The sequence below is a fragment of the Tamandua tetradactyla genome, chromosome X, assembly GCF_023851605.1.
Source record: "Tamandua tetradactyla isolate mTamTet1 chromosome X, mTamTet1.pri, whole genome shotgun sequence".
NCBI classification, from domain to species: Eukaryota; Metazoa; Chordata; class Mammalia; order Pilosa; family Myrmecophagidae; genus Tamandua; species Tamandua tetradactyla.
Window position 1 is genome coordinate 2,592,121 of NC_135353.1, and position 12,292 is coordinate 2,604,412.

At 43.4% G+C, this 12,292-nt stretch overlaps 1 protein-coding gene across 6 annotated transcripts in view; it reads left to right on the top strand.

The window, feature by feature from the left end:
* MTMR1 (myotubularin related protein 1) overlaps positions 1 to 12,292 on the top strand; it is a 58,991-nt gene that overhangs the window by 34,457 nt on the left and 12,242 nt on the right. For all 6 annotated transcript variants that reach the window (XM_077146842.1, XM_077146841.1, XM_077146845.1 and 3 more), the window contains 3 exons: positions 1,230 to 1,415; positions 1,789 to 1,995; positions 9,936 to 10,028. In XM_077146842.1, the coding sequence (XP_077002957.1) occupies positions 1,230 to 1,415; positions 1,789 to 1,995; positions 9,936 to 10,028 (486 nt within the window). The remainder of the gene's footprint in view (positions 1 to 1,229; positions 1,416 to 1,788; positions 1,996 to 9,935; positions 10,029 to 12,292) is intronic.

The window sequence follows — 12,292 nt, forward strand, 5'->3', positions numbered from 1 at the left end:
CCCCTGGGAGTCATGACCCACGTTGGGGGCGGGGGGAAGGGAGGGCAGTGAGTTTGCCTGTGAAGTTGGCTTAGAGAGAGAGGCCACATCTGAGCCACAAAAGAGGTTCTCTGGGAGTGACTCTTAGTCATAATTAAAAGTAAGCTTAACCTATCCTTTGCAGGAGTAAGCTTCATAGGGACTAATCCCAAGATCAAGGGCTCAGTTTCTTGAATTGTTTGTCCCCACTGCTGGTGAGAATATTATCTGTCTCTCTCTTCACATGGCCTTCTCTTCTGTGTGTCTCTGTGTGAATTTCTTCTTCTTACAAGATCCACTCTAATTCAGTATCACCTTATGTCAACTTGGTTATATCTGTAAAGACCCTGTTTCCAAATAAGGTTATATTCACAGGTACTGGGGGGTTAGGACCTGAACATATCTTTTTGGGGGACACAGTTCAACCCATAACACTAGATTTTATGGTAATTCTATGTTTATCTTTTTAGGAACCAGCAAACTCTTTCATTCGTACCAGTAATGTTTCGAAGTTCCAATTTCTCTACATCCTCATCACAGATGTGTTTTGAATGCTGACCTCTAGAAAGTATAAGCTAATTGCAGATCATATTTTGTTATGAGATCACCAAGGGGTGGGCCCTATCTCCCTTTTTTGCTATATTTGCATTTTGTTATGCTTACATGACTTAAATCAGTCTGGTTGTTGGGACTTGCGAATTTGTTGTATTAGATATTTTGTGGTAGTACAACCTTTTTGTTCAAATATATAGCACTAATAGATGGAACCTTTTTAAACCTGTTTTTGTCTGAGTAAGATCCAGTTGTCAATGGTTTAAAAACTTACAATGGTCATGAAGGATGGAGGAATTTTATTAACAGATCAGTAGATTGCATCTTTTTTTATTTTGGTAACATATATATAGCATAAAATTTGCCATTGTAACCACTTTTAAGTATATGGTTCAGTGGCATTAATTGTATTTATTATGCTATGCCACCATCACCACTATTTCCAAAACGTTTTCATCATCCCCAACAAAAAATCTGTACCTATTAAGCAAGAGCCCTGCTTCCCCGCCTCCTCCCAGGTCCCAGTAACCTCTCATACACTTCATCAATTAATTTGTTTATTCTGGATATCACTGCTTCTTTATATAGTCCATATCTGGCAACACTAGAAAGAAAAGTTAAATCCAGATAAGGTAATCTGTATCTTTTATTTTTAACAGGCCAAGGGTGGAGGATATGAAAGTGAAAGTGCTTACCCAAACGCTGAGCTGGTGTTCTTGGAAATCCACAACATCCATGTGATGAGAGAGTCACTCCGTAAACTCAAAGAGATTGTCTACCCTTCAATTGACGAGGCCCGGTGGTTCTCCAATGTGGATGGGACGCACTGGCTAGAATATATAAGGGTAACAGTTTAGTTCTTTCAGCGCTTTCAGGTTCAGACTTCTCTGCCCCGTCCCTTCTCTGCTGTGTACCTGGCCTGACATAATTGTCACAGGCAGGATCCAGATGTGATAAAGAGGGGACAGTGCTTTCCTCAGATCAGGTTTGAAAAGAACTTTGTGGCCCTTTAATAAAGGAGCCTATTTACCATTTGTACTGTATCTTAAAATGTTTTCACATGCTGTGCTTCCTGGTGATTCTCTTAGCAATTCTCAGTTTATTGCATGGCATTCTTGTTTTGCGTATTGTCTTAACTTCAAAAGTTCCCCCCAGAATCATTTTATGCTGTAGTAGAAATTGAATGTAGCATCATTTAATGGGACTTCTTTTGTGAAGATGCTTCTTGCTGGGGCGGTGAGAATTGCTGACAAAATAGAATCTGGGAAGACCTCGGTGGTGGTGCACTGCAGCGACGGTTGGGACCGAACGGCCCAGCTCACAGCCCTGGCTATGCTGATGTTGGACAGTTATTACCGGACCATCAAAGGATTTGAAGCGCTCATAGAAAAGGAGTGGATAAGCTTTGGACATAGGTTTGCACTAGTAAGTTGAGATGATTAGTTTCAAGCTTGACTGTTTCACTCTGTCAGATGTGTGTGGATCACACGTAACATACACACATATGCATGCCTTTTAGCATAAGCAGCAGCTCATTCCTGGTCCGTCAGGGCTGTTGAGCTGTTTAGGATTCCTCTGTTCCATGTAGTGCATCAGAATCCTTCCAGAAGTCCCCCAAGACTTCCTGGTGGAAAGTAGGAAGGTGGGCCTCCAGCCGTGTTCCTGGTGGAAAGTAGGGGGATGGGGCTCCCAGGGAGGAGAGCCTTAGAACAGGCCCTGCAGAGAGAAGGGGCAAGTCCACATCCTCTAAGCTCCCTCCACTTTGGAAGCTATGGTCAGCTTCTTGGGCAGTTCCCTACTTCCCCTTGCTATGTCTTGGTCTGCTCATCTCAAAAATGGGCTGTTGTGAAGATGAAATGCATTTGTAGACATCAAGTGCCTGACCCTTGGTTCATGGCTGGTGAAGTTTTAGCTCCTGTCATTTTAAAACATTATCATTTATTCCTTTGTTTCTTCTTACTTCAGCAAAGGCTGTGTTCCATGGGGTAGGTGAGAGAGCATGTAGTCTTCCCAAATGTTTGTACCTGGCCATTGCTGAATTGTCAGAGGCCATTCTCCTCTACCACTCTTCCCCAGACTGTGTATATCAATGGGGAGAGAAAGCTGGCAGGGCACTTCCCTAATGGAGCCGTGGTAAAGGCTAACTATGGACATGCCAGGGCTGGCTGGGGGCATGCAGCAGGGTGTCCCCAGCACTCCACTCCATCCCACTTGCTAACGCTGACCTGGCCAGGCCACAGTTAAGGCAGTAAGATCACCAGGTTCATAATGGCCTCAATTGACTAAGCACTTACTGTGCAGCTGGCACTTGTTGGGTTTGTGTTGTTTACTCCCATAACTACCCTAGAAGGCAGACTATTATTCAGAGATGAGGAAATTGAAGTTTCAAGAGTGCCTAAGTTTCCTAGGGCTGCCATAACAAAGCACCATAATCTGGATGGGCCAACTGAAATGTATTGTCTCCCAGTTCTGGAGGCTAGAAGTCTAAAATCAAGTTGCCAGCAGGCTTGGTTCCTTCTGGAGACTCTGACGGAGAATCTGTCCCATGCCTCTCTCCTTGGCATCCCTGGCTTGTGCCTGCATCACTCCAATCTCTGCATCTGTTGTCACATGGCTTTCTTCCCTGGGTGTGTCTCTTTGTGTCTCTGGCTCTGTGTGTAAATCTCCCTCTCTTTTCTCTGATGAGGCTGCCAGGTGCTGAATCTAGGGCCCACCCTAATCCAGTATGACCTTGACGATATCTACCAAGACCCTATTCCACATGAGGCCACATTCACAGCCACTGGAGGTCAGAACGTGAACAGATCTTTTGGGGGAAAAACATTACATCCCTCTCTTGTGGAAACCCTTCTGAGAGTAAATTCCCCATTTCACTGAAAGCCCATATCCTTAAGACTGGTCCCTGAACACCTCCCTGACCTCACCTCACCACTCCACTTCAGGCCACATTGGACTGCTTGCTGATACTCAAATGTGCTAAGCATATGCCTTTTACGTCAGGGCCTTTGCACTTGCTATTCCCTTTGCTTCGTACCTCTACCCCCAGCTATCTGCATGACTTCTGCCTTTACTTCCTCCCAGTCTTTGGTCAGTGAGGGCCTTCCATGACCCTTATTTAAAATTGAAACTCCTGCCCCAACATTTCCTATCTCCCTTTTCTGCCTTGTTTTTCCTGTAGCACATCACCATTTATATGCCATATATATTTTTTTATTAATTTTTAAATTTTTTAAAAAAATATAACAATAAACAAATGCAAACATTCTTAACTTATGATCATTCTGTTCTACATATATAATCAGTAATTCACAATGTCGTCACAAAGTTGCATATTCATCATTATGATCATTTCTTAGAACATTTGCATCAATTCAGAAAAAGAAATAAAAAGACAACAGAAAAAAATTCATACATACCATACCCCTTATCCCTCCCTTTCATTGATCACTGGCATTTCAATCTAAATTTATTTTAACATTTGTTCCCCCTATTATTTATTTTTGTTCCATATGTTTTACTCGTCTGTTGATAGGGTAGATAAAAGGAGCATCAGACACAAGGTTTTCACAATCACAGTCACATTGTGAAAGCTGTATCATTCTACAGTCATCTTCAAGAAACATGGCTACTGGAACACAGCTCTACATTTTCAGACACTTCCCTCCATCCTCTCCATTACATCTTTACTAACAAGGTGATATCTATTTAATGGGTAAGAATAACCTCTAGGATAACCTCTCAACTCTGTTTGGACTCTCTCAGTCATTAACACTTTATTTTGTCTCATTTAGCTCTTCCCCCTTTTGGTTGAGAAGGTTTTCTCAATCTCTTGATGCTGAGTCTTAGCTCATTCTAGGATTTCTGTCCTATGTTGCCAGGAAGGTCCACACCCCTAGGAGTCATGTCCCACGTAGACAGGGGGGAGGGCGGTGAGTTTGCTTGTTGTGTTGGCTGGAGAGAGAGGCCACATCTGAGCAACAAAAGAGGTTCTCTTGGGGGTGACTCTTAGGTCTAATTTTAAGTAGGCTTGACCTATCCTTTGCGGGGTTAAGTTTCATGTGAACAACCCCCAAGTTTGGAGGCTCGGCCTATTGCTTTGGCTCTCCCCACTGCCTGTGAGAAAATCAAGAATTCTCCACTTGGGGAAGTTGAATTTTCCCCCTTTCTCACCATTCCCCCTAGGGGACTCTGCAAATATTTCCCTATTCACTGTTCAAATCGCTCTGAGATTTATCTGGGCATCACTCTGGACAAACCTACAAAATCTTATGCCTTACGCAAGGTTCCAAGTACTATGGTGTTCAGTTAAGCTGTCCACAAAAGTTATATTAGGAAATGCACTGGTTTGTACCAAATAAACATTTTTTGCTTGTCTCACACATACGTTAAAGTTTTAAAATATTAATTACTATCTATTTTCAGTACCCTGCAATAATGACATTCCTTTGTTCTCCCTCATGCAAAAACACTTTTAAAATTGTACCTTGTACATTTCACTATTATTATACACTCTAGGCATTCCTAGATTATACCATCTCAATCTTTAACATCTATCTTTCTTTCTGATTTCATTTATGTCCCCAGCCCTCCTCCTTGTATCATTCTCACATGCAGCTTCATTCAGTGTTTAAACAAAATTACATTACAGTTAGGTAGTATTGTGCCGTCCATTTCTGAGTTTTTTGTATCCTGTTTGTGTCCTGTTGCACAGTCTGTATTCCTTCAGCTCCAATTACCCAATATCTTATCCTATTTCTGTCTCCTGATGTTCTCTGTTACCAACGAAATATTCCAAGTTTATTCACTAATGTCAGTTCATATCAGTGAGACCATACAGTATTTGTCCTTTTGTTTCTGGCTAATCTCACTCAGCATAATGTCCTTAAGGTCCATCCATGTTGTTACATGCTTCTACATGCCGTATATTTTAACTCATTTGTTTTCCAGTGTCTGTCACCCCAGCTATATAAAGTGATCTCCATAAGGTAGAGGATTTATCTCTTGTTCAAGATTGTATCCTCAGCACCTAGTATAGTCCTGGTTCATAATTAAGTGCTTGCTGACTATTTGTTGTATGCATGAAAGGTACTCCAGAGCTGTTAGGGGAAGAGGTTCCTTTACTTTCAGCTCTCCCACTTTATCCCATAACACTGCATTCTTATCTTCGTTCTGGTTTCCTGTGTCTGGACTCTGCCCATTTTTTCTCCTATTCTCTCTCTCTCTCCCTCCCTCCCTTCCTTCCTCACTATCCCCACTCCCTTCCTCTTCCTCCTTCATTTCTTTCCCTGTTCATCTCTGTTCCCATGTCTGCTTTAGCTTCTCTCTCACCAGCACCCTCACCTGCTTGACTTCTTTGTCTCTCCTTTACAACATCCTGCCGTTCTCTGGTTCAGAGCCTGCCACCCTGTCTTTTGTTGCATGTGGGCTGCTAAGCGTATTTGGAGCAAATGAATCATGCTCCCCATGGAACATTACTGATGTGGTTTCCAGCCCCAAGTGAGAGCACTGTTGATCTGCAGTCTTTCTCTTCATCCTTGTCAGGTCACTTGCCTGTTCCCCAAGAAGCTATTTCAGACCTTCTCCATGATTCTAAGCCTTCTTTTCCCATCCCACCCACCATAATTACTTAGTTTTAGCAGATACCGTGGCCTCCTAGCTTACAGAGAAATCCACATTCTCAGGTATTAACTCCCTCCCCTCTGTGTGCCCCACCCCCACCTTGGGAGCCCTTGACCTTGCAGATTTGCCTGCTTTCCTAGAGGTGCCTTCCTCTAAGTAAATGAACTTAGTTTCTTCCATCCTAAACAACCCTCCCTTCGTTTTCCTCTCCTTCTCCTTAGCAACCAGGTTTTCTACTCCCTTGCCTCCCATTCTCCTCCTCTATGCATGGTACTCTGGATTCCACTCACCACTCCATTGACACTGTTCTCACTAGGACAACCAGAGACCTTCGAGGTGAAAGCCCACTGGATGTTTTCCCATCTTTATATTGCCAGCCCCCTTTCTAGCACTTGGCTCAGTGGGTCTTCCCCTGTTAAACCTTCTGTTTTCATGACTTGCAGGTTCTGTAAACTTGGTGTGTCCAAAATGAAGCAAATGGGCCTCTAGCTCAGAACAGGGCTTCAGAGGGTAGTCAGAGCAGGCTTCTCAGAGGAGGGGATCTTTTTATCTAGCAGACAACCAGAGCAGCAGAATAGAGCCTCCAGTAACCAACCCTGATAAGCATAAGGATTTAGGGAATAAGTAATATATGAACACAAAACTTGGGAAGAGGAAGAATCCCTCAGTAAATGGTGTTGAGATCATTAGTTAAATGTTTGGAAGAAGTAGAGATTTTTGGCTAAATACCATGCCCCAAATGAAAGTAGACATGGATGAAAGAGGTAAATATGAACACTTAAAACAGAGTTTAAACTTTTTTGGTTAATGGACTGAGGAAAGGTTCCACACACACATATTCATCCTTTATTTTATTTTATTTTTTTTGTATAAGAGCAGCAGAAGACCCGCTAAAAGAAAAGAATAGCTACATTTGACTGTATCAGTTTCAACGTTGGTATGTTAGAAACTATCATAAACAAAATCTAATAGATTAGTAGGGAAAATAAGTTTGTATAAATTCAATGAAATAACATTGAGGCACAGGTGACATCTCTTGCATCCAGGCTACCACCTGCGTCTCTGCTGATGGCTTTTCAGGCTCCTCTACTATTTTTTCCTTAAGATTTGTAGTGAAAAATCTTCACACACATACTTTCCATACATGGTATACAATCAGTGGCTCACAATATCATCACACGGTTGTGTATTCATCATCATGATCATTTTTTAGAACATTTGCATCCCTCCAGAAAAAGAAATTAAAAAAAGAAAAAATTCATACATACCATACCCCTTACCCCTCCTCTCATCGACCACTAGTATTTCCACCTACCCAATTTATTTTACTCTTTGTCCCTCCTATTATTTATTTATCTTTTATCCATATTTTTTTACTCCTCTGTCCATACTCTGGACAAAAGGAGCATCAGACACACAAGGTTTTCACAATCACACAGTCACATTGTAAAAGCTATATAGTTATACAATTGCCTTCAAGAATCAAGGCTGCTGGAACACAGCTCAGCAGTCTCAGGTACTTTCCTCCAGCCACTCCAGTTTACCGTAAACTAAAAAGGGGATATCTATAAAATGCATAAGAATAACCTCCAGGATAATCCCTTGGCTCTCTTTAAAAATCTCTCAGCCTGTGAAACTTTGTTTCATTTCTCTTTTTCCCCTTTTGGTCAAGAAGAATTTCTCAATCCCATGATGCTGGGTCCCAGTTCATCCGGGAGTCTTGTCCCATGCTGCCAGGAGATTTACACCCCTGGGTGTCATGTCCCACATAGGGGGAGGACAGTGAGTTCACCTGCCAGGTGGGTTTAGAGAGAGAGGCCACCTCTGCAGGCTCCTCTATGTAACCTCTCTGAGCCCATCTCCTCATCTATAAAACTGGGGTAATAAAATGACATACCTCATGGATGTTGTGACGATGCCATTTGAGTGACGTGTGGTATTCTGCTTGGACCATGGGAAATGTACCTTCAGGTGTAGCCATTATTACCTTCTTAGAAGCACAGCTTCTGTCACATAGTAGGCACCTGATAAATGGTAGCTATTTTCTGCTTACTCCAATTCTGCATTTTTAGACTTAACTCCCAGCTGCCCAAGCCCAAACCCTCACATCAAGCAAATAGGCCGTGGCCAAGTCCTGCCAAGTTTTGCTTCCAGGAAAGCTTTCAAATCTGTTGCCTCCTCACCTCCCTCCATCCTCATTGATATGCCCTTAATCCAGGACTCATCCTCATCTCCCTCTGGAATGTTGTGGCAGTCTCCTAAGTAACCTCTTTGCTGCCTGTCCCCTTCCAGTCTGTCTTCCACACCCTAGCTGGGCGGAAAGCAAATCTGCTGCCGTCTTCCCCAGCTAAGCCCCTCAGTGCCTTTCAGTGGCCTGTGGAGTTATGGGCCCCTTCTCAGTGTGGCCTGCAAGGCCCTAGGTGATCTGGCTCTTGGCCACTTCTCCTGCCTCCTCACTCACCCTCCCTGCCCCTGCCCTAGCCTCATATGCCTCAGTCAGGCCAAACCACCTGCTTACATGCCATCCCTGCTACTTAGAGTGCTGCCACCTCCCTGGTCGCCAGGGAAGCAGGCACCTGCCTGCCCCTCCTGGTTTATCTCAAATGAGACTGCCTTCCCGTCTATGGTTTTGGACTCTCATACTCATTTCCTTGCCCACCTGTCCTAGGATGGCCCATCACAGACTTAAAACCCTCGGAACACTTGCTTGCCTCTTTCTTTACTAGGCCACAAATGAATCTATCAGGCAAGGATACTGTATCTCATTTGTCTTGGTGCATCAAGGCCTGCATTCTAGTAGATGCCAAGAAAAGAGTTGAAATTCCCAGAGCCAAGCATGGTGTCTTGCAAACCCCAGAGGAGCTCAGTAAAGGTCTGATGAAAGAATGAATGCATCCTAAACTGTAGACTGTCAGTGAAACTGCTCTCTAGGCCTCTTAAATACTTCTGAGTATGGTCTACAAATGATTTGATGGAGGTCAAGTATGGAAATATTATTCTGAGGGGTTGACTTAGTTATTTCCTTTTTTATATCTTTCTAGATGGCAAGTTCATAAATCCAGTATTTCCCATTCTTTCTATGTGGTGATTGTGTTGTATTTTCATGTTTTTTTGTTTCTGATCATTTTTGTTTAGTTATATTATTTAAAGTCTCCTCTTAGAATGCTCACTTGTTAGCTGTTTTGTAGTTTTTCACTTGTGACATTTTCAGTGTTTTTGTTGATCCTACTTATCTCTTTTATCTTTTATTATGGGCCTCCACCCCATTACCACTTCAAGAACGAGCTTTTGGGGTCACTGACTCAAGTAGAATCAGTTCAAACTTGTAGATTATTAGTTATTATTTAACCCCAAACTTCCTGACATTTCTGCAAAATGGAAACAAATGTTTTCATACTTTGAGAGAAACTGGTATTCAAACTGTACTTTATGCCATGGTATGGTGTCTGGCATTGACGCCCATCATTCAAACTGCAAAGTGTACTGGCCAGTTGCTTATAACTTCTTGATTTCAACTATATTAATGAGAAATTATAAAACAATATGTAAAAATAGAGTAGTCTGAAATTTTGTTTCCTAAAAGTAATGGAAGGCACTTCAATTCAGTAAGCATTTTGAGTGCCTTTTATGTGCCAGGAATTATGTTAGGCCTTGGGGCATGCAAATGAGACATGATTCCTGCCAGCAGGCAATAGCCAGGGGCTCCTGGAGCATACTCTGATGTGCACAACCTTCTCTTTCTCTAGCGAGTGGGCCATGGTGACGACAACCACGCTGATGCCGACAGATCCCCCATATTTCTCCAGTTTATTGATTGTGTTTGGCAAATGACAAGACAGGTGAGAGATGTCAAGTATATTTCTGACCTATACATTCTGACTCAAACACAAGTCTCTCTAAGATTGAAGATTAGATAAACTTTCAGTGCAGTTTCATTCAAAATCATGTCAAATGCGACCTCCTCTGTTACTTAACTCAGTTTGATTCAAATTCATTTAGAAACATCAGCAAGAAAATTAGAAACAACCAATTCACACCAAAATTAGGTTTCTTGTGGAAATTTGTTTTGTCAGTCATCTTGTCCACCAGCTGTGCAAACCGAGCTCCCTGCTGCTCGATTGGCTCTGCTCCGGACTTCCTTTTACCAGGCTAAGAGCCCTGGTAAGCAGGGGGCCCTTCAGGGTCCCACCCCCCTGAGCTGGCCTGGCACAAAGGGCTTGGCCTGTGCTGTTTTATCCCTTGATCTCCTGAGTTAGTGGTCTTACCCTCACAATAGTGGATAGTATCAGGGGAACTAAGGGACCTGGAACTAGAGAGAGAAGTGGCCAGAGAGTAGTCTTCCCACGTGCCTGAGGCCAGGCTGGCTGAGGCAGGGCTGTGGGGAAGAGGGAGCTAAGGAGAGGGAACCAGTGTCTGGGCCCTTTCTGATCACCAGCAGCTCTGGCCTTTCTGCTTCAGCCTCAGGGAACGGCCATGTGGGGCCTCACCCAATAGCTGTGATGTTCAACAGGGGACCAATCCTCCAGGGAGCTGCTGCCCAGCACCAGTATTTCCCCAGTAGACCCTGGGAGCCTGTGCTGGGGGCAGAACAAAGGTTGGAAAGCACCGCTTGCCGGGGCTGTCTCTGTCCACCCGGCCGGGCCTCCTCCCCAGCCGCACTTCCCATGGCACTGAGCACAGGTGTTGGCACCCGGGAACTCTTAAGGATGTGCACTGGGCCCACCCCACAGCCTCCTCCGAGCTGGGCAGGCCACAGGTGCTCTCCAGGTGGTTCGGATGCAAGTTTGGGACCAGTCATCGAGAATGTGGTTTTTCTGACCAGCAGCCTCAGCACCCCCTGGGAATTTAGGCATGTAAATTTCCAGGCCCCCTCCCAGAACTCCTGACTCAGAACCCCAGGGTGGGGATTCTGATGCGGCTCCGATCAGCACTAGTCACACTTGTTAAAATGCGAGTCAGAACTCAGGGCAGCTGGAGTGGGCCTGCGAGGCTGCAGTTCTGGCCGCCACCCCAGGAGGACTGCGCAGCTGGGCGGGTCCTCAGCCCCCTCCTCGTGGGCCCTCCATCAGCAAGCTGACCTGGAGCAGGAGGAATGGTGGGGAGGGGTGGTCTCAGGTAGCAGCAAACATAGAGGCAGCAGACTGGCCAGGAAGCTGACTGCTAACTGTATTGGGTGCAGTCCCTGCTGCTCGTAATGATGAAGCAACATTAAATGCTCTTTATATTCAGGTTAAGACAAGAAGGTAGTTTTAGAGATTTTTAGAATTTTTTTAGAAAAAATTAAACACACAAAAAAAATTCTGATGGTCCTACAGGGATAAGCACCAAGTATACAGAAAACTTATGGACATGAAGTAGCTTCTTCCTCCAAAAAGCCTAGATGAATGCGTGTGGGGGGGATAGTGGTTTAAATGTCTTCAAACTGACTTCCATTCTCCATAATGCTTAGTGCCTGTTTTCATTTCTAAACTACATCGTTTATTTTTATTTTTTTAAAAAAATGTTTTTTATTGTTAAATATATATACAAAGAAAAAGCAAATGTTTTCAAAGTATACTTCAACAAGTAGTTACAGAACAGATTTCAGAGTTTGTTATGGGTTACCATTTCACTATTTCAGATTTTCCCTTTTAGCTGCTCCAAATGCTGCAGGCTAGAAGAAATAGTTTTTTCTTATTTTGTGTGAAAAATAACATGTATACAAAACCAGTAAATTTCAAAGCACATGGTGACAATTAGTTGTAGAACAGATTTCAGCGTTTGGTGTGGGTTACAATTCCACCATTTTAGGTTTTTACTTCTAGCTGCTCTAAGATACTGGAGACTAAAACAAATATCAGTATAATGATTCAGCAATCATACTCATTTGTTAAACCCTACCTTCTCTGTATAACTCCACACTCACCTTTGATCTTTCTCCCACTTTTTAGGGATATTTTGGTTATGGCCATTCTAACTTTTTCATGTTGGAAGGGGCTGTCTATAATATAGGATAGGGGGATGAAACTAGTTGGTGTTCTGGAGAGGCTGGCCCTTCTGCATTTTGGGACTCATCTGGTCTAGAGACCCATCTGGAGGTAGTAGGTTTCTGGAAAGTTACCCT